A 23,274-nucleotide genomic window follows, 5' to 3' on the forward strand; every position below is an offset into this window, starting at 1 on the left:
AAAATATTTCTCAGTAAAAATATATTTATTTCTCCTGAGGAAATATATCATGTCAGGTTTATCAAATACAAAGAGCCTCACTGGACTTTTAAGTTTTCTGAAGAAATCAAAGTGACGGCTGCATATTAATGCTGCTGTATAGGAAGTCAGAAATGGCACAGGCACAAGAGCACGTTGTAAGGTGGTTCCAGGCGGTGACTGCATCTTACAACTTGGCTTATTTTGAGAATGATGACTGGTTGCCTGATTTAATTCACAAAAGAAGTGCCAAATCAGAACTTTTAAAATAGTATTATGGAAAATCTAAGCAGTAGAGGTACATGGTTCTACTGAAAAGATTTGCAGAGTGTGAAAATAAATTGTACAATTTACTTGTACTAGTTCAAATTAAGCATTTCAGAAACCATTCAACAGATTTTGGAGATTATATACACAGAACTATTGCTTAAATGATAACTGTATTTGACTTATTAAATCTATTTTGTATTTGGAATATAATATATTAAGAATAAATTCCTTGCTAATATGCTATTTAAAGTTATAAACATATACAAGTTATTAGATGTAGATATTGTTGAAGTTGACACTTTCATTTTTCCTAATTTTAAGTTGATCCGATATACATTTTATTCAACAAGAAAATCAAAATTCATTTTCTCAATTACTTGGTACATGTCAAAAGAGCTGCGAGGCATAAAACATTTGGGTATTTGTTGGATCATACTGGGTAATCTTTCATGAGGGCCACCTACGGTTAAACTGCAGCCAGTACTAAGTACTGTTCTAGATCCACTGTGTTTTCCGAAGTACATGCGGCTCTGTGAGGTAGGTACTTTGTTTTTAGTCATTTTACAGATGAGGAAACTGAGGTGTAGAGGGTGAAGTGACACTGTCATCACTAAGGAGTGGATGAGGGCTTGAAACCAGGGAAGTCCTTAACTGCCACTCTGTTTTACTGCTGTATATTAATATGAGAATAGTGTGGTCTGGCTCAGTGGGAGAAGCTTTCTGTCCAGGAGGTGGGTTGAACCCCAGTTTTCCATGTCTTGGCCCAGTGACGTGATGTGTGACACCTCCTCCTGCTCCAGTTTTCTCACTTATTTCATGGCATATCACATGTGAATACTTTAGTTTTAGGACTAAATGTGACACCCTCCCCCACAGTGGTTGACCTAATGTGTATTATTATTCATAATATTAAGAGGGCAGATAGTAATCTCAGTTATGTTTTATTGCTTTGTTTGAAAACAGTTAATAGAATAAAATGAATAAAGAGGGTGTAGGTAAAGGCATGTCGAATCCTTCCTTAGTTGTTCGAATACTGATTGATTCACCGCAGGCCTGGGTCTCTGTGCTGCTGGCCATTTGGGCTGCAGGCTGCTCTGTTGTGGCGCCTTTCCTGTGCCTTGTAGGATGTGCAGATTCCCTGGCCTGTGCCCACTAGCCTGGGTTTTATCGAACAGCAGGTCTCCAGGCGTTGGCCAGGTGTCTTTGGGCGGCACATCCCCCTTGGCTGCAGACCCCTGTGGAGTCCACTGAGGGTTGGCAGGAGGATACTGAGGCAGAGGTCCAGGTCACGCCTCCTGAGACGCCCTGAGCGGGAGGCTGGCTGTTACTGGTGGGTGTGGCCACATGCCCCAGGGAAGGGGGCCAAGAAGGCACAAGCAGAGTGGAAGGCAGCACAGAGGCCCAGGCAGGGGTCCAGGTGGGAGCTTGGGATTCACGTGTATTTAGCAACATTAGAAATTATGGAAGGCCTCAGACCTTCATGAGGATTGCTGTGTGGGTCTTAAGCCTGTGACCGCCATATTTAAAACATCTGTGATCTGCCTCACTTTGCAGAGGGTGTGGGTGGTTTGTGGAGGTGAGAGCACTCAGGCTTGGCAGGGGCTTCACTGTGTCCTGGCAGGGATCCCTGTCCCGGCCTGCCCCAGGCAGGCGCACCCTCGGCCTAGCCCTTTCCCCCCAGTGCGTCCCTTGTCTCCCATTCACAATTTTGAAGTTTAAAGATTTCCTAAAACCGTGCATCCCCCTAGTGGGTCCAGTGCCGCTACCGTAAGTTTTATAAATGGTAGTGCAGAGCATCCCAGGCCTCTGTGGAACAGGCAGCCAGGGAAACCTGGTGGAATTGCCCCCTTTCTCAGCAAATAAGCTCAGCCCGCTGTTTGGGGTGGGGGTGGGGCTGTTGAGTGAGGTCATCCTAAGCACATTCTAATGACATTTTGCTACGGCACTGGGCACAAACAACCAGTTTTAATTGCAGCTTAATGCTAGTATCACAGTCTCTTAGTGCCCATTGCCTCAGCTGTAGTGGTAGAGCTGTTTCTACAAGACGGTGTTGGTAGAATCGTGTGCACCTGAGTGTGTGTGTCTGTGATTTAAACAACAGGGAAATGGAGCTGACTTTTGAACCAGCACCAGGGGCTGCTGGAGCGCAGGTCTAGCCCAAGGAGAGGAAAAGGAGAGAGACGGGGAGGCTGCCTGTGCGGCCCGCTCTGTGGAGTTTCATTCTTGTTCATCCCCAGTAGCCCTGTCCACAGGCACATTCCCTGTCCACTCTGTTGATCACTTAGATCAATTATAGGCTGCTTTATTTTCCCCTGAAAAAGGGATTTTTCAGTTTGATATTCCACCTGGAGCCTCCTTATCCTTGGCGGAGCCGTCAAAGCAGTGTGTGGTCTGTTTGCTTCAGTGGGTATGGATTTTCTGTATTGGAGCCCCGCGGTATTACCAGGGCTGTGCACGGGCTGTAGTGGCTGGTTCTTGAATCATCAGGTAGCTTAAAATCTCAAGAAATGGATTCACAAGAAATAGAATCTAAGGCCCAAGGCCACAGCTGTAATGGGACAAGTAGATGCATGGATTAGGTGGGTGCTGTGGACACCTGCAGTGGTCCAGCTAGGGTAGAACAGGGCTTTAGGAGCTCATGATGTCGAAGGTCACACCTGAAAGGCGGGGAACTGTCAGGCAGGATGCCCTTCTGAAGTTCAGGAAGAGTTCTAAGAGGCATTGGTACAGTGTGAACAAGTTCACGGCAGGAGGAGCGTCCCTGGAGCCAGACCCCTCCACTCACCCGTCAGCTCCCTGGGTTTGCTTCTCTGGGAAATGGAGCCTGAGGTCCATGGCTTCCTCCTAGGTGGGTTCTTGTGAGGATCCAATGAGTTAGCTCCTGTGAAGTCCTAAGAAAAGGTCCAACACTCAGAGGCACTTGGATAGGTCGATGTCATGTGCCGCTCATTCAAGAGGAAGGTTTTCATAAGTGGGGGGGGGTTCTTTTTGTTTCCTTCCCCCTCCCTTGTCCCATGCTGGGGATCGGACCCAGTGTCTCACATGTGGTAGGCAAGTGCTGCATCAGTGAGCCACGTCCCCAGGCCCAGGAGGAGGGGTTCTTGGGAAGGGCTGGAACAGGTAACTCCTGCTGTCTCCATCAGAATAAGAAGAAGGCATGCGCGCTAGTTCTGCTCTGCTGAGATGTTGAACACACATCTTAGGGAGTCTAGGAAATGGCGAACCTTATTAGCTATCATAGCTCTCCTCGTGTGCTCTACGATATGACGACTGGAAAGAGCTTTCGGTCTTCTTAAATCTGGTAATATTCTGATGTGTTTTCCCCATGGTCTGCCTCACCTGGTCTCTATGATGCACATGACAGCCACTGGTAAAGGATCACAAAGCCATTTTTGGCTTGGCAAGTTCAGGTCCATACATATGAAGTTACAAGCCTAATTTCTGTTGGGCCTAATTTCTGTTGGTTTTGGCTGGAGTTCTTGGAAGCTTTGAATTTGGCCAAGTACTTCCCTTTGTGCATGAAATGAAACCTGTTTGTTTGAATCATGATGACTTCTCAAAGAGTATGAATTTTTTGAGTACTTGGCTCAGGAAAATTTAGACTGATAATTTTGTGCATTTCAGATTTAATCATAAATATTTGTTTAGAGCTACTTAAATGTGCTAAGAACTGAATACTGTCATTATCTTCTGTGAGCTTATATGTCATGCTGACAGTGGAGATAAATAGAGGATGTGTTCCTGTATAACATGATGGGGTGGTAAATTTATTTCAGAGATACACAGGTTATATTTACATACATGTGCACATGCACATGCTAATTATATAACATGTTATATAATATGCACACCAAATACAACGGAATATAGTGTAGTATGTTTGTGTGTGTGTGTATTATACACCTTACCATGCACAGGCACATACACAGGAACTGTGTGATTATTTAGGCTAATTGCTTTGAACAGTAGATGAATGAACCTCAAGTAATTTATTTTTCCAAAGTAAAACAGTGTATTTTAATTAGCATATTTGGTGATAATGTTTGATAAGTATTAGTTATTTGAAAAATCAATTTAAGGAATGTATCTGTGAGTGTGTGGTTCAGTAGTAAAAAGCCAACTTTTAAGTTAATGATTAAACATTAATATTATGGATCACACAGTTGACCCTGTGTAAGTTTCTGCATTTTTCTTTTATCATTTTTTATGTTTAATGAAATATATCACACAGTAGTGAAATTAATTTGCATTTAAAATGTATGTCATGCAAAATCAGTAATTTGAAGTAGTTGTCTATTTATATTTATTGCTGTGAGACTGAAGGATTTGTGAATGTTTCTCACATAAGGTCTTGAATGGGAGTTTATTCTAGCTATTTATTTGTTGACTGCACAGAAAAGACTGAGGGTTTTTTGACAGTGTGGTCAACGCTGAGTTTGTGGAGTGTGTCACTTACTGAGGTTGCTTCTCTTGTGCTTGTGAAGGTCAGTTCTCCCTTACTTCTGGGTAGCCTTGGAGGTGGGAGTGCTGGGGACTCGCTGCATTCACTTGTGCACCTGCCTGGGCATCTTGACTCACCTGTGTCTGCTGAGCAGCCCCTCCCTGGTCTCTGCCCTTGGGGTTCAGGACAAGGCTCCTACAGAGAGCTCTGGCAGGGAGGTGGAGGGCAGGGGGTTTGGGACAGAGCACCCATCCAGGGGCCTCCAGGCCCTCCAGGAGGCTCCAGGACCCCCAGTGGTGTGTTTTGGTTGCAGTTCCTCAGATAAAAATCATGTGCTGCCTGAAAAGGGGGACTTAGCGGTCCCCGCCCCACTTGCTGAGGCTTTCACATCCTGGTCGGTTCTGAGTCCTGCAGCCAGGGGCATCCTGTGGAAGGAATGCACATCAGGCTATTTTGAGATGGAAGAACAGACACTTAGAGTCTTTAGATTAGCATTTTAATTAAATTAAGGAATGTAAGGGTAAAGAATAAGGTTTCACAATATTTTTAGTTATATTATTGCCAATTAGTAAATATTTAAGAATCCTTAATTTGGAAGAAGGAAACAGGCATCAAATAATTTGGAAACATGAAATCATGTATAATTTAAGTGAGAATATTGGGAACAGTCTGAGAGTATGTGTGTGTATTCATGTGTGTGCATACACATGCATGTAAAGCCCTGTCTGTATGCATAAATACATGTATGTAATATATGAATTTTCAAGCCTATAAGCGAGCACTTGTAGGGAATGGAAGCATCAGGTTTTTCTATATTTGGTTATACATATTTATTCATGTAAACCATTACCTGTACTTAAATGAGTAATATATTTTCTATAATATCAAAATTTATGCACTTAATCTTTTAAAAAAATCAATGATAACAGAAGTATAAGTAATAAAAAATGGTATTCCCTCTTTCTTGCCTCTGCTCTTTACCCTCATATATAGCCATAATAATTTTTTACTGTTTTTTTCAGAAATATTAATATATATATGATGGTGTCATTCTTTAAAGTATGTACACGTGTATGCAAAAAAGTGAATCATATAATATGTAGTGATCTGAACCTCTTTCTATTTTAAAAATCTAGGCTCCTCATATTCCAGAAGGTTATCACCCAAATCCCTGAGTCTGGAGCTTCACTTGAAGGTGCAGGCCACACAGTAGGGAGCAAACGCTGACTTGGGGGCTCTTTCCGTAGGCTGCTTCTGGGTGTGAGCCAGCTCTGGGTGCTCTGTGAGCCCTGAGGCCTGGCCTTCTGTGGTGGGGGTTCGAGGGTACCAGGCCTTCAGCGGGCCAGCCTGCCCGGCAGGACCTGCGGTCTTCAGGGCCGACCCCTGTGGTTTCGCTGTGGCCTGGCCGCTTCCTCTGGCCTCTCTCCCTTGGGTTCCTTGGGGTCTGACCGTCCACAGTGCTGCATGGATGGCACCCAGGAGAGCCAGAGACTTGAGGGCTGTTTGCAGACATTCCTTTGGCGGAGCTCCTCTTTCCTGGGATTTCTCCCTTCAGTTCCCAGACTCCAGCTCTGTCTCCTCAGCCCTGGGACCTCTGCTGCCAGCTGAGTGGGAGTCTCCAGGGGCTGGCATCGCCCTCAGGGAAGGCCATTTAACGTGGTCTCACCTTCTTTGCTTCTCCTCCTCCGAAGGGTCAAGGCATCGCTTTCTGCAGCTTTCCGTCGTCATTTCGCATGTTCACGTTTTTGTGGAGTTGACTGTTAGTGGTAGGAGTGTCTGTGCCACAGTAAGTCATTATGCCACTAGCGAAGCCTGGTGTTAAATGAGCAGATGCTAAATTCTTAGGAAGCCACCGCAGTCCAGGTTTCATAATGACGAAGCCCTCTGTGAGACTCTGGCAGGTGGAAAGTACGGCAGTCCTTTTGGTACCTGGGTCTGAGTCTGGCCGTCCTCCCTAGGCTGGCGGTGACTGTAGGTCGCTGTGGGAGATCCCACGCCCCACTGCTAGAGCAGCAGCACAGGGGAGGAGCGGGCTGTGCGCTGAGCCTGCTCCGCGGCCCTCTTCTTGGACATGGTGGAAGCTGTCACTGCGCCTGATGCATTACGAGTGCTCAGTGTTGTCGTGTTTTATTGGGTGAGTGCATTTCCATCGCCGGGAGCCTGGTTCTGGAGGGGGACGCGCTGCCCCCCTGCACTGTTGAGCCAGAGCCGTGCCCGTCGGGGGTTCTCGGGATGGCGTGAGCTGCCTGCACCAGGAGGTCAGGAGTATTTTCTTCTGTACCCCCTTCCACTCCTAAAGAATTGTTGACATAATCAGACTGGTAAATTAAGAAATGGGACAGGTTGTTTATGTCTGTTACCTATTTTTTCCCTTCTTGTTTTTTTAATATTTTTATTAGATTTTGATGCACCTGTATTTTATTTACTTATTTATATGCAGTGCTGAGAATCGAACCCAGTTCCTCATGCGTGCTAGGCAAGCGCTCTACAGCTGAGTCACAACCCCAGCCCTTCCTTTCTTTTTTCATGTGGTGAAATAATAATAATTTGTGCTAGCAAGAGAAGTATTGTTTGGGGAGAAATTTGACAACTAAAAAAATGAAAATGAGCAAAAAAATTAATGTGCAGTAGCACCTGGAAAATGCACCTTGAAACGTTCATTCAAAACACAAAAGAACGACAGTTCAGATCTGCATCAGAGGTTCTTGACCAGAGTGTAGGTCTCCATAGATTGCTGCTGTGGTCCCTGACGTCAAATGCAGGTGTGTGTGTTGGAGGGAGGAAGGGAGACCGTGCCTCCCTCAGGGTCGAGTGAAGACACTAGCATCAGTGATTTGTGTATCCTCTTGTGCACACCCGTGTATGTGCACACATGCATTTGTGTATTTTGACACAAATGGGAATATACCATATACATTTTTCTGCTCCTTACGTTTTATGCTTTTTGTCCTTTTTTTTTTTTTGAACTTTGTATCTTGGAAAGATTTCCAATCTTCAAGGATCTCAGTGTCCCTTCCCCTGACCTCATGCCACCAAAAAGAATTAAGAACATTGGTGTATTGTATTTCTAGAATTATTTTTTTTTTTTTTTTTTACCCTTTTAAGCCTTGGTGCATGCAAACCTGACTCCTAGTGGTGGTTCAGAAAGACTTCGCTTCCCGTGGGCTCCGTGTTTGGAAGGGCAGTGCCCTTCACTGCATGCCACTGCCTCTTGCCCACTGGCTGCTTCGCCTCGTCCCTCATTCTGGCAGGCTCTGTTGACTGTGTTGATCACAGCTCACCAGCGCTGTCACAGTGCTTGCTTAGTACTTAACTGTGGTAGTCTACTTAGAATTTCAAATTGGGTTCCTTTTGTTTCTTTTTTAAAGCTTTTGATTATGGAAGTCCTTACAGAATTACAAAATAGAGTCTAAGTAAGGAACCTCTTCCTCCTCTGGTCTGGCTTCTCTGATCGACACCTCAGGGCCACTTCTGTCTCTAATGCTGGTTTTGAACCTCAGGTGCATCATTTCATTCCTACATTTTCCTTACGCAAGCTCCACGAGATCAGGAATAATCCCAATACCTTCATGAACCTCCCACCCCTCAAAAAGAACTTCTTAATATGGTCAGTGTCCTGTCAGTATTTAAATTTCTATTTGTCTTCAAATAGTTTTTTAACATTTTGTTAGAGGTAGGATAAAGAAACTGTGTATTTTATAAATTGATATATTATTAAAGTTTTTGATATTTATGAACACTTTCCAATTCTTTCCTTGTGTCTTTTATTAGAGAGACTGGATTAGGATATAGACTTTCACTGTTGGTCCATTTTTAAATGTAAACTGCATAGATATATCTTATTAAGAATTATTACTAGTTGTTTTCAAGTTTTTAGATATTCTTAGGTATCACAAATTAGATTTAGACACACGTGATGCCCAGCATATCTCTGTTTATGGCTTTGACTTGTATGGGTCACTAGTCAAACATGGTTGTAAATTCAAAATAGATGATGCTCTTTGAAATAAAAATTCACAAGAAGAAATAATTAGAAATCTGACAAAATCACTTTAAAGACAACTCTGAGAGATGCTTTGTTTCCACCACTGCAGCAGAATACCCAGGATGATGGGACGCTTGTCAAGAATGAAAACTGATTTTCCAGTTTGGAGGCTGGGAAGTCCTCACCAAGGTGCTGACATTGGTTGAGGGCCTTTTTGCTTCATGGCAACATGGCAAAAGTTTGAAGAGCAAGAGTTTGGGGACAGCCTGTCTCCCTCAGGCGGAAGAGCAGAACAGAGCAAACCCCGTGTGTAGGACCCTTTCCTAGCGCCATTCTTTAATGCAGTGGGTCCCTCGTGACCGAATCTCAGCCCGTTAGGCTTCCCCTCTCAGTGTTCTCCCACTGGGGTTTACGTTTTCAACACACAGATTTCGGAGGGAACAAAAGTCCAGCCATAGTAGATGCTCATACCAGTGCAGTAGATAATGAATGTATTGTGTCTGCTAAAGTTGTGGTAGCGACTCAAGGAGGAAAATACCTTGTTTTTTAATTAGAATGTAATCAATTGAGTGGTGTCACAGGGAGAGAGCCTTTGAGCATCTCTCTGATGTGAACATAAAGGACCAATAGTGAAAGCTTGCCGAAGGGGTGGTGTATCAACAGGGAGGCCAGGGCTGGAATGCCTTAAGCTACAATATTCAGAGCCCCAGGAGGAGCCCAGAAGTTTCTCTTACTGACGTCAAGTTTTCTTCCTGTGTGAGTTTTCTGAAACATTGTTACATGCAGTTGAGTTCCAATTACCAATAGATCATGTGTCAAAATTCACTTTCAAATCAGTGATTTGGCATTGGAGCACATAACCCTTGGAAGTAAAGTGTTCTGTTTGATTAGATTCCAGTCTGCACCACAAAGGTATTTAATTTTCAGGGTACCTGGCTTTAGTAACTGGTAACATGGGGTTCCCCTGCTGAGGTCATGTCTGGTGACAGTGCCATTGTGTGAGACAGGGACAGCTTGTTCCCTGTTACAGCTCTTGTGACCTGGAGCCTGGGCAGATGCTCGGAAGTGCCTGCTCACATCCCCTTTCCTGGGATGGCACAGGGAAGCAGAGCGCTGCACCTGTGCCAGAGTGAGAGAGGGCAGAGGGCCTGGCACAGTGGCCATGGGCCCGGTGGTGGCTGGCTGGGAAGGTCCTCTTAGCTGTCCTCTTAGCTTAGTGGGTCTGTAATAGGAAACTGAAACCTCTGGCCCTTTATTCCGCTGGAGTCCTGGGAGCGATGGGTGGCTTCCCTGTCCACTTCTTCCTGCCCATGAGCAGCCCTCCGCGTACTGCCCACCAGGGTGGGGGTGGGCAGCTGTTTCCACCTGCTTTTCTTCTCTCACATTTCTGATCTTCATCACCCTCTGCTCTTTACTTCTTAGAAACTTTGGATTTGTTCATGTAGTGATGGGAGGTAAGGGAAATTGATAGGGTGCTGTGGGGGTGCAGGGCTGTGTCTTGCGTGCTGTTGTGTCCCCCACAGAGAATTGCCGATTCTGAAAAGGATTACAAAAGAAGGAGACATTGTTGAGCTAAAAAGGTGGAGAAGAGTTGCACATATGTCAAGTTTAGGGGTGGTTGCTGTAAACATTAAGCTTCCGGCCTGACAGCATGCCCTTCTTTCCACTGTCGGTAGAGCAGGGTGTGGAGACGTTTGCGGAGCGGGGACTTGGCTGGAGAGCACAGCCACTGATGTGAGTTCAGAGCTGGTCTGGTGTGAGGACTTGCCAGTGTGGTGTCTGTGGTGCTCGGTCTGCATTATCAGACCTGGGACTCCATTCACTGTTTCTCTTGCTTGGATCCTCTGCCCCGTGCTGTGGCCCCAGCGCTAGTGGACAAACCTAAACTTAGAGTAGATCTTGTTCCAGCAGAACCAGAAAACTGAAATACCCAAGTAAGATTTACCCCAGCGTGTAGCAGAGCCGGCTGATTAAGACTTTTTTCTTGCATTTTATACATTCCTGTCCTATGGGGAGTGAGTGGCCGGGACTCTGGGGGAATGGGGCAGGGTATTCCTAGCCCAGCAGAGAAGCACAAATGTGACCTCTCAGCCAGAGCTCACCATGCATAGTGCCTATATCCCCCCCCCCCCCGCCCCAGGTAACAGAATCTTATATTGTTGTTGATAAGAGGACTTTTTAATATTTATTAGAGGATTTGCTGGTTGGGGGTGGGGTAGATGGCCAGCCTGAGAAGCTGGCACACACACCGTGAGGGGGTTTTATTCTCTGTGGTCCACACTTCCTGGATCTCTCCAGCCGTATCTACATCCTTGGTTCAGAATTCAGGTGTGTCCTTGGGTGTCCGTGAGCGGGTCAGTGTACAGGGGCACCGCATGTGGATGTGTGTGCCTTACTGGGCTTGTGGCCTGAGTTCAGTGGACCCAGGCCGTAGCCTCTCAGGGTAGGAACGCTCTGTCTTCCTGCTTCTTCCTCTCCCAGCGTAGTTACCATGACTACCTCCTTCCATTCACTGCATCGTGATTGGGAGAGGAAACCAGTCTTGTCCTACTCTAATATTATGTCCAATGCCCAGAGGGCAAAGTGTTCTGTTGTGATTATTAAAAAACTATATTAGAAACATGTATTGGAAAGCATCTGTTTTCAGCTCCTGTACACAGTAGTTCATTATGTTCAAATAGTTTTTGTATTTTCAGACATTGAATTTTCAGCTAGAAAATTACTTTCTGGCTTAAAGCTGACGTTAGTTATAATCATTAGCTCCATTTTTTTGGCACAATAATTATTAAGAATGTATGCATTGGTTTTGCATTTTAGAAGTGTAATTTATTTGGCCATCCTTACCATGAAGTGTGCATTGAACTTTCCCTCCCTTACCTTCCTTAGTTAGCATCCACGGACATCAGCAGCAGCTCTGATAAGGCAGACCGATGATGTTGCTGTGTCTGCCCCTGGCGCTTGATAAAATGTGGCTTCGAGAGCTGGCTGATAAGACTTTTTTCCTTGCATTTTATATAACTTTGAATCTTGACCTGATAAAATCTGTAATTTAGAGAACATTGCTTCTGAAGGTTGGCTGCATGTTGGAATCACCTGGGAAACTTTTTAAAATGCTGATTTAATTGGTATGGGTCGTGGCATCGGTGTCGGGATTTTTAGCCGGCTCTCATACTCAGTGACCAAATGTGCAGCACGTTTTGGTTCTGCCCGCTTAGGGCTGTCTGGAGGGTTGCCCAGCCCAGAGCTGGAGTAGTAGGACCTGAGACGTCTGCCCTGGGCCGAGCTGCTTGGTGGCTGTCTAGGGTGCTTTCTGGCGTGGAGTTGAGTTTGCCTTCCTCAGAGCTTCCGGGGGCCCTAAAGCAACAGGCAGTTCAGGGAAGAAGACTCTGGGAAGTCACTTACCCTCCCCCAACATCCAGCTGTCTTCACAGGGTCCTCCGGGTGGCGCCTCACTGGAGCCTCGCCCCCTGTTCAGGTGCAGTGGGAGGAGCCTGCCGCTTCCCAGCTCCCAGTAAGCCAGGGGCTGCTGTCTGTGTATGGATAATTGTGTGCATTACTGAGAGACAGAAAGTCGCGTGAAAGCCTCAGGAGAGGTCCACGTGCTCTGTGTCTGGTACATCTTACTGTTTTCAGGGCTGATGTCCAGGGGTCCTCTGTAAATAAGCAGCTTTGCATTCTGAAAGCATCATGGGGCTCGTGTCTGCTTTCTCTTTGAACTATTTCAGGTTTTCTCCGGATCATGATGGAAACATGATTTGTGAACGGGGTAGCTGATCTCTTCAGCAGCCGGCCATGAAAGTGCAGCATTGCACGGTTTAGACTTCAGCGCAACGTGCTGTGTTCCTAATCGCTGTGCTGGGACAGGCTTTGTTCACTTCCAGTTCAGCTCTGCTCCACCCTGCTTTACCCATCGCCACTCTGGGTCTTTTGAAAACCCTTGAGACCTTTGCTAGAAATTGATCATTCCCTCCAGCCCCCTAGATCTCTGGGGCCTGCAGAGGCTGCCAGGCCCCTCCTGCTCAGCCACCTGCTCTGGGACCCACGTGTCCTTTGTCCCTCCCTTCCTAGCTGTCCTGTGTATTTGTTCAGTCACATGAACTACTCTCCAACAGCTTCATCTCACTGATGTCCTTCCTCCAGGAAAAACCCAAACCTCACAGCCTTTCTCCCTTGCCTCCTCCAGGTTGCTGAGCATTATTGGAATAAGTGACACTGTTGTGCAGGTTGGGGCCACCAAAACTTCACAGATTCTACGTTCAGAGGTCCCCCAGTGCTGGTCCTAGTGCTCTTACTTGTCTCAGCATAGACCGCTGCCTCTGTGTTCTGTCTGCAGTGCTCCTTTTCCTCCGTGGACACCCACTCTCCTCTCAGCACAGCCAGCCCCCCATCCTGCCTTCCCTAGCAGGCTTCCCCCGCCCGTCCCTGGCCCCAGAACAGCTGGGGACACTCCCTCATGAAGCAGCCCTCTGCTGGACTCCTGCTGCCGTCCTCTGCCTTCTCCTCTCCTCTCCTTGGTGTCTCCCCTGGGGCCTGTGAACGTCACGGGCGGGCGACAGGACACACCGAGCAGTCTTCCCTCCAGCCTTGTGTTCCCTCTGCCCCCACTTTACTCTCCAGCTCAGTGCTTTGAAAGATGTTTGCTTTACTCTCTTTTCTTCCCTACTGTAGTCCCTGGCTTCCTTGGCTGCTGCCCTGCAACCTCCCCAGGCCCCCACTTGCTTTTGGAAGCATCCCCAGGGGCCTCTTCAGGGGTGAATCTTTTGGTCCTGCTTATTTGCATCGTCTACTGATTAGACATTGAAATCCTCTTTGGGCCCAAATCCTTTCTGGCTCTCCAATTTTTCCTGGCCATTCCTTTTTTTCCTGTCTCCCTGTCACCCCTTAGCATGTTGGGGCTGCCTCCCATTCCGCCAGCAATTATTGGCTGAAGAGCGGGCTGTCAAAGCTTTTAAAATTAATGTAGGCTGGTACACGGTTCTTGTAGTGACCGATTCAGTAGGTATTCTAGAATCCTACACTGTAATGGTTCTGTAATAGTCTACACATGGAGGCACCATATTTAACCATTTCCTAAATATTTGTATGTCCAACAAATATTCACTGAGTACTTTTTATATCCCAGGTGCTGCTGGTCACTTTTTCTCCCATCGTGAAACACTTTGTGGTGAATACTGCTTGTTCCTCTCCTTTCATTGCTTCAGTATAAGTTTCTAAAAGGTGAATTACTAGTAGAGAGTAGAGGTGATTTTCAAAGATCTTAATGCCTTTAGTCGGATCATTTCAGAGAAGAGTCAAAAGGTTGCTTCCACCAACTCTCTGGCTTGGATTTTACTGCCAGTGATGTGAGAATGAGGTTCCCAATTCTTTGCCTTGGAACCTGCTTCCACCAGGTTATGTATCCAAACCCTTTGAGTTCCTAACAGACTCTGTTTCCTGCCTCTGAATTTCTTTTCTTTTTTATTTGTTATTTCTAGTTGTACATAACAGTAGAATCTATTTTAACATATCGCACATATAAAGAGTATAACTTAACATTCTTCTGGGTGTACTTGATGCGGGATTACATTAGTCTTGTAATCATATATGCACATAGGAAAATAATATCCCATTCCTTCTACTATCTTTCCTATTCCCATTTCCTCTCCCTTCCCTTCCTTCCCCTTTGTCTAATCCAAAAATACCTCTTTCCCCCCCCCCTTATTGTGAGTTAGCATCCACATGTCAGGGAGACTCTTTGGCCTTTGATTTTTGGGGGGATTGGCTTATTTCACTTAGCATGATATTCTCTAGTTCCATCATTTACCAGCAAATACCATAATTTCATTCTTTGTAGCTGAGTAACATTTCATTGTGTTTATATGCACCACATTTTTTTTATCTTTTCATCTGTTGAAGGGCACCTAGGCTGGTTCCGTAGTTTAGCTATTGCAAGTTGAGCTGCTGTGAACATTGATGTGGCTGTGTCACTATAGTATGCTGATTTTAAGTCCTTTGAGTCTACACCTTGGAGTGGGATAGCTGGGTCAAATGATGGTTCCATTCCAAGTTTTCTGAGGAATCTTCATACTGCTTTCCACAGTGGTTACACCCATTTGCAGTCCGACCAGCAATGTACCTTTTCCCCTGACATTCTCACCAGCACTTTTTGTTACTTGTATTCTTGGTAATTGCCATTCTGACTGGAGTGAGATGAACTCTCAATGTAGATTTAATTTGCATTTCTCGAACTGCTACAGATGGTGAATTTTTTTCCTATATTTGTTGACCCCTTATATTTCTTCTTCTGTGAATTTGCCTATTCAGTTATTCGCCTATTTACTAATTGGGTTATTTATTTATTTATTTTGGTATGAAGTTATTTGAGTTCTTTATATATCCTGGAGATTAATGCTCTGAGGTGCAGGTGGCAAAGATTCTCTCCCATTCTGTTGGCTCTCTCTTCACATTCCTGATTGTTTCCCTTGCTGTGAAGAAGCTTGCTGACTGGATTCCATCCCGTTTGTTGATTCTTGATTTTACTTATTGCACTTAGGAGTCTTGTTGAGGAAGTCGGGTCCTAAGCTGACATGGTGGAGATTTGGCCTCCTTTTTTCCTATTAGTTGCAGTGTCTCTGAGTCTTTGATCTACTTTAGAATTGAGTTGTGTGCATTTTGCTACAGATGGATTTCTGGTTTTCTCAGCACCATTTGTTGAAGAGACTGTCATTTCTTCATTGTACGTTTTTCTGCCTCTGCATTTCTGATCCTAATGTTCCTCCTCCTAAATGCTTGTCACCTGGCAGATGGAGTCACAGTTGACCACACAGGTGAGGTTTGCAGTTACTTCTGAGGTCCTGGACCCAGGACTGCTCACCTGCAGGTGTCTTTAGGGCTGCCCCTGGGGCCTTTTTTATATATGTATTTTATATATTCTGAACTGAATCAATCATGGGTCACAGGTAAATCCTTTATCTCCAGTGCTTGGTAACAAGAAATGTTTCAGATACTGGAGTTTTTTTAATTTAAAAATATTTATATCAAATTTATAGGTTGATCATCCCTAAACTGAAAATCCAAAACTCAAAATTTAATTTTTGATCACCGAAGTTTGAGATTTTAGGGTGTTTTACATGTTCAAACCGGGGATGCCCAACCTGTGGTATTCTTATGTGTGTGTGTCTCCCCATCTGTACATCAGTACACATTTGTCTCTATGGCACAACATGTTCAGAATTATGCCCTTTCAAGTGTACTATGCCTTGAGCATTTTCCCCTCAATGAGTAATTTTAAAAAGCACTTAACGGTGGCTAAATAATACTGTATTGTGTGGGAGTATTTAATTATTTATTTTGCTGGTCCCTGGTTTTAATGTTTCCTTTATATTTTGTTATCAAAGATGCTGCAGTGAATATTGCAGTAGTAATTCATTTATTAGATCATCTAGTGATCAAGGTATCCGTGCCCTCTGAATAAGATACAGTTCAGGGAAGGAAGGTGGAAGTGGAAGTGGAGTGGAAGAACACCAGGGTGGTCTAGGGCTCGGGAGTGGGTGAGGACGGGCTTCCCAGAGGAGCAGGGGGCAGGGAATGACAACATGGGATTAGTTCCTTCCTTTGTTTGGGGTGTTGATTAGAATAATATTTGGCTAATATAATGAAGAATATTTGTTTCTATTCAACATTGAGATTTTGTCCTCCAAACACTAAAGATAGAAGTGATCTAATCAAGTACAATTGGGACATTTAAGTCACTCCCTTTCCCTATTGCTGTTAACAAATGTAATACAAGTTGAACATCTCTAATCCAGAATCCAGAATCTAAGGCTTTTAAAGTGCAGACATGGTTCCACGTTTGGATCATATGGTGAGTCTCTGTCATAATGGTTACACACTAAAAATGACCTTCAGCCTGTGTGTCACCATAGGTGAAGCAAATGAATTTGGTGTTTAGAGGTGGGTCACATTCCCAAGGCATCTCATTATGTATATGAAAATATTCCCAAATCTGGAAGCATCTGAAATCCCAAGCAGTTGTGGTTCCAAGCATTAGGACAGGGACTGTTCTACCTATAACTTGCTTCTGAATATTGAAACGTCTTTGCACTTTTATTCTAGACCCTACTTGGCCATGATTTCCTCAGCTGTGAATGTCTTCCACATAGATGGTTAGGTCCATGTTCATTGGGGCACGACTGTATTGCTGGTTTTCTGCCACCTGGGTCTCATTTGGACATCAGGGTCATGCCGTCTTCTGACAGTGATTCAGATCACCTTCCTGCATCCTGTGTTCTGGAACAATTGAGAAGATGTTTTATTCTTTAGATGTGGAAGAATCCAGCAGTAAGACCTGTCTGGGCCTGGAACCTTGAGAAAAGCCACTTCTGTGTTACTTTGGTAATTTTCTCCATGTCATCCATGATGGTTACCCTGGCCAGGTTTTCCTCTTCCTGGACTAATTTGGGTAATTATGTTTTTCTAGAATTTTTCCATGGTTCTTCACATTTTTCAGATTCCTTAGCACAGAGTTGAGTTTCAGTTTTTTACTTACGTGATGCAGCGTTTTCAACTTGAAATATTGCTAGTCTGCGTGCCTTTTTCCAGTATGATTGTCGTGTGCCGCCTTCCCTGAAGACAGGCGGCCCCCCTGTGGAACCTGCAGGTTGACCTGTTGATTCAGTAGAGAAGACAGGGTGTGATCTTCATGTGGAAGAGCAGCGCACATGGTTGTAAGTCCTGGGTTCAGCTTTAGCATCATGCCCCTGTCGTCTGTTTAGTGCTATTGAACTAGCTCCACAGTCAGCAGTGGGGGTGAGACCTCGAGCTGACGTACAGCGAGAGGAGGTAGGAGTCAGCTTTATTCATGGTAAAAATAGTGCAGCCACACACGCTGAGCTTTCTTCAAGCAGGTGGCACCTCTGAGCAAGCAGAGGTGCCTTTTACAGTTCATGAGGTTCTACATCATAGCAGTTTTACGTGAGTTTGTGTTTTAGGGCTGGGCGCAGGGGGGAGGCTGCAGAACGGGGTTCAGTGTGGGGGGGGGCAAGCTAACAGTATCAAGTGGCGGTGATTTAAATCTTTCCTAGAGCAAACCTTGAGTTTATTTCTGAATGTGGAACTCCTTGTGAGTTTGTTACCCATCACAGTGCCTACAGGGAGGGCGTGTTGGGGACGCCTGGACATCTGAGGCTCATCTCCCACCCCACTCCCTCCAGCCTGCACACAGGACCTAGAGTGAGCGATGGATTGCTGAGACATGTCACCTCTAGGGAAGGCGAAGCCAAGGCATGTGCTGGAACTGCTGCTTGCACTCTGTGCTCCGGGCTGTAGGTCTACCGGCCAGCAGTGCGGCTGGAGCTAGGGGAGTTGGTCAGGGCATCGTTTTGTATTTTTAATAGGCAAGAGAGAGTAGGCTGTGGGTAAGTTTGTGTCCAAGTGACATACACACATAATCTGTGTATGTGTGGGTAACAAGTTGGGATATAAAAATACATGTCTTGGTCATAGTGAAAAAACTCAATGCATAGTACTCTAAATGTCAGTAAGTTACCTGAGTTGACCAATGAAGAGCATATAATAGATGACCATTTTCTCTGTAATTTTGGAGTTGTTTTTAAAATACATCAAATTTACCAGGAGAATTATGAAACACAGGTTAAATATAAACAGGACTTTTTATAAAATTGATGGAAGCAAAAGCTTTTCATAATGGCCGTTAGACACTCTGTAATTGAAGATTGTGTTTACCTATTGAACTGGAGCTGTAGGTAAAAGCATTGCAGTAGATGCTTATTACACTTAATGCAAGAGATATTAGAGTCAGTAGTTCAAATTTATATATCATTACTACCGAGGCAAAAAGATAACTTAATTGAAAATTTGAAAAACAAAATCTAGTATTTTGGGTACAAATGTAAACTGAGGTCATTTTTGTAAGAATTCGTGTTAAAGTGCAAATGGATGGTGGCTCTCTCAATATACTGAAGAACAGAGCAGCTGTTCTCCCCTCCCCCCCGCTGCCCCACTTTTTTTATTGGTGCATTATAGGTGTACATTAACAACTATTCTTTAAGTATTTCTTAAGTCATGAGGTTTTGTTGCTTTAAACCAAAATTGATTCTACTAAGAAAAAGTTGTTTTGTTATGTAATATCAAATTATATGTGTATAAGTCTTGAAAGCACAGTCATTACTGCTGTGATGTATAATATATACACATATATTATTTATGACTCTTCAGTTTAGAAGAACTGCTGGCATAGAAATAATAGTACTTTAGTAGTAAAACTACATTTTTCAATGTTTCTCAAGAACTATATATTTAAATTATATGATTTATTTATTTACAGTTTGGATGTCTACAATGTACTTTGTGTGTTTTGTTTTTTAAAATAGTTGTCCTTGTTCTTTGGTTACTTGTGTTCATATACATTCCATTCATACCTTGGCATTTTTTTCTTTGAAATAAAACTGCTGTTGAATACTGGATCCAATTTCTGCCTTGTTTTTGCACCGATTCTTACCTTTATTGACATATTTTAAACTGGTACATAAAACAAAAATTACATGTCAGTTGTAACATGTTATGCTTCCATACGTGTATGCACTGTGTAATATTTAAATCAGGCTACACAGCAATCTCCTCAAACATTTATTATTTATTTATGCTAAAATCTCAAACTCCTTTGCTCTTTAATGTTTCTGTTTCAGTGCAGGGATGGACTCCAGGGTTTCTCACAGGCCAAGCACACACTGTACTGCTGAGTCCATTCCAGCCCTCAGTTTCTACATTTAATGTGTTTGGGCTTTTTCTAGGATTATTTCCAATTTCAGTTCATCATTTCAGGAGGAATAACTGCAGTGTGTGAATCAGAAATACTGTCCTGCTCCCGAAGGTTGTCTGTGCCCCTCTCCGCTTGCATTCCGAATCAGATAATTAGCAGGAAGCAAACAGGAGGTACCATGAGGGATGCATTTATAAGAAAGAAAAATTAGGCATTTGTTTTAACCTTTGCTGGGATATAATGTCTCCTACTGCAAATGAGCTTTTCCTTCATTCTGCCGCTCCCACTCCGCCGTGTTTGGACCAGTGTGCAGTGGAGGAAAGTTTGATCAGCAGATTGGAGTTTTGTGAATTTCTGGCTTTTCTGGCAAGATGGAGAAAGAGGCAGGCAGACCCGAGTTACCAGGCCCAGGTGGAGTGGGTGCCTTTGTTTAGAGTGGGTACCACATGGGTGGCCAGTTGTAATGGGCTTAGCACTGGAGACCTGTCTGGGCTGGTGTGCGCAGAGGCAGAGGCTGATTATCTACATGGATGAAGGAATAATTTGAGAGCATGTATCTAAGCCATTATTTCATGGGCTATCTAAAATGTTATGTAATTATTGGTACTGTATTCACTTCAGTTCTTAGACCAATGTATTAAATTTGGAATTGGATACTGTTATCATCAAATAGATTAACTGTATAAAATTCAAATTAGTTGTCATCAAAGTAGAACTTGGTCATATTTATCAAATCCAGTTGTGCTCCTAGCTTCTTCATCCATTCTTGTGATCATGGTTATTATGTTCCCCCTGCAGTGCTGGTGACGGACCCCCGGCGCCTCGTGCATGTTGGGCAGGCACCCTGCCACTGGCCACCTCTGCAGCTTCCTCCCCTCCCACTCTGGCGGAAGCACTCCCACTGCTCTTACTGCTTTAGGTTGCGCCTGTCTTTCAAACCTGTTTGCACATACATCAGTGCTGTAATCCGTTTTATGTAGCATCTCTTTAATGCGGTGTTTTCCCTCACACTTGGTAGGCACTCTGAGTTATCTTCAAGGGACAGACATTATTCTGTCATGCTACTCTTCAGCTCATCATTTCCTCTGTTTTTCCATCTGCTCTGTCTTCCATGTTTGTATTTACCATTGAGCTATCTGATTAGTCCTTTTTCTGTTTCTGTAATGTAATGCCTGAAACTGGGTACTTTAAAGAAAAGAAGTTTAGTTAGCTCACGGTTTTGAAGTCTGAATATCCAAATAGCATGGTGCTGGCTCTGGCAAGGACCCTTTTAGCTGCATCACCTCATGGTGGATGGCACTGAGGTTGAATTGCGGGTAAGAGGGAGAGCCCCCTGCAAGGCAGGAAGTGAAAGGACTTGGAAGGGCCAGTCCTGTTCATTTTTATCAGCTCTCTGGCAAGAACGATCTCAGGGTCCCAGGAGAACTACCTTAATCCCTCCTGAGGGTTACGGACCTGTGGTACTCACTTTCCATGACTGCGACAAAATTCCCGAGAATAACAACTTAAGAAAGATTTCTTTTGGTTTGTGGTTTCAGAAGTTGCAGTCCTGCTCCTCTGGCTTCCTGAGGGGCTTGGGCGTGGATGGGGACGCTGACTCATGGCACCCAGGAAGCAGGGGGAGGAAGACTGAGGAGGGGACTAGGGACCAGTGTGCTCTTCCAGGTCACACCCTAGTGAAGTCCTCCTCCGCGAGGCCTCAGCAGCTCTGGTTTCCACCCCCTCTGGAGTGCCTCCAGCTCAGATCCTCCCGGGTTGAGCCATCGGTGTGTTCAGAGCCTGTGGGATCCAGTCACTCCCCAAGTCCCCACCTCTGAACATTGCTGCATCGGGGACCAAGTCTTCAACATAGGAGTTTGAAAGGATTTATATGTCTCCAAACTGCCACAGTCCCACAGTCCCCAGGGGCCCAAGGACCCTGACCCCTCTCCCCAGTGACCCTGCTCCCCAAAGAGTCTAGCACCTCTTCACACTGCCACCTTGAGGACCAGGCTTCCCTCGAGTGGCCCTGGGGACACAATCAGACCACATCTGAGCCACAGCACCACCTGTGAACTTGGCTTAGTCTCCTTTCTAACCTTGTTGGCCTTTACGATTTCTTCAAAAATATCCCTATTGGGCACTTCACATGTCAAGGAAATATTTTTTAGATACTTTTGTTAGGCAGCAAAGCACATTCTACCTATTGTTGATTACTCCAAGGGCACTACTTGTTTGCATTATGAAAACATTAGTAGGAAATTGTCCTCTTGACTAAGTAATTATTAAAATTATAAATACAGATTTAAAGTAGAATATGCCCAACAGTTTATGGACATTTATTTCATAAATAGATTCATTCAACAAATATATATTTTGTAACTGGCATTGCTTATAAGTGGTATGCTTTTTTTTTTTTACTGTATTTTTTATTTGCAGTGGTTAATTGATCTATAAAAGTGTATTTTTTTTCCCTCAGACAAAATTGAAGAAGCACAAAAAGAACTTAATGGGGCAGAAGTTTCCAAAAAAGGTAAGTTAAAACCTGTTTCTGTGGACTTTGTTCTTATGGAGATGCCCGTGTGATACCTTATCATTGCAGTCTTACTAAGTCTGTCAGTATGAACGTATCACAGAATTAGCAGTGCCATTTAGTGGTGGGTACTTAGTATTCTGTGGACTTTGCTGTACAATGGCGACACGTGTATTCTGAGCTGTTGGCATAGGCTGATGTGTTGGCTGGTGGGAATGTGGGAGACTCTTGCAGCTCTTTTGAAAGTCCTCTTTCTGAGATTCTCCTCTAGTAGTAGAAGTACAGTACCATAGGCCTGGACGCTTGCTTGCATGTGTGAACATGTGGGTGTGCAGGGGATGTGCACATACATTCTCAGGCAGTAACATGGGTGTGTGTGCATGCATGTGCGTGCATGTTCTGGTGATGGCATGTCTGATGTCAAATTACAAATACAGCAGTTTCCTTCCAAATGTAGTAAGGAATAGTATTAATTCCTTTAAACAACAGGAGGAAAAAGTCCTTGAGTAACAGAAGTATTGAGGTTTCTCAGATATTTTCTCTCTGAGTTACTATTTTTCTTATAGAATATTTGCTTCTTCTATAAAATTATATATTATAAAAATATGGAGTTATTTTTGTTTTTAGATTATGAGTCATTTTGTTTTTAGATTTAGAGTCATCTTTTTCTTAAATTTTTTTTTTTTTTTTTAGCTGTAGATGGACACAGTACCTTTATCTAATTAGTTTTTATGTGGTGCTGAGGATCAAACCCAGGATCAAATATATGTGCCTGTGTGTGTTCCTGTGACCACATGTCAGTGTATAATGATTTTATTTTTTAATGACAAGAACCTATGACAGATGAAACAACCTGAATACCAGTCAGGGGAAGAAAAATTCAATGAATTGTAGCAAATTTCTTTTGGGGGTGTGGTACAGTTTAACAAAAATCTTAATTATTTCAATCGATGATGATAACCTATTGTTAAGTAAGAAAAGTAAAATTGTAATGTAGCACATAAAGTATGATCATATTTTTTAAAATTCAAATATATGCCTGCATATTTTTTATGCATATGTGTATGAGCACAGCTGTATGTTAATGGGATCAGACAGAGTTTGAAAGAATTTATACATGGATATATTTACAATGGGGGAGAAAAGGCCAGGGAAGATAATTAAGTTTTCTTATATTGTTTCACTGGTTTTATAAGAGATACACTTTTGAACTAAATATCAGGACTTGAAAGGCAAAATTGCTTTTTACAATTAAAAGCATACCATTTTTCCAAGTAATATTAAAAACA

General features: G+C 43.9%; 1 protein-coding gene across 6 annotated transcripts in view; it reads left to right on the plus strand.

Annotated features, from left to right (window-relative positions):
* The window catches only part of Hivep1 (HIVEP zinc finger 1), a 133,828-nt gene that overhangs the window by 47,569 nt on the left and 62,985 nt on the right, over positions 1-23,274 (plus strand). For all 6 annotated transcript variants that reach the window (XM_040282139.2, XM_078020546.1, XM_078020547.1 and 3 more), the window contains one exon: positions 21,932-21,985. In XM_040282139.2, the coding sequence (XP_040138073.2) occupies positions 21,932-21,985 (54 nt within the window). The remainder of the gene's footprint in view (positions 1-21,931; positions 21,986-23,274) is intronic.

Source organism: Ictidomys tridecemlineatus, chromosome 8 (assembly GCF_052094955.1).
Source record: "Ictidomys tridecemlineatus isolate mIctTri1 chromosome 8, mIctTri1.hap1, whole genome shotgun sequence".
NCBI classification, from domain to species: Eukaryota; Metazoa; Chordata; class Mammalia; order Rodentia; family Sciuridae; genus Ictidomys; species Ictidomys tridecemlineatus.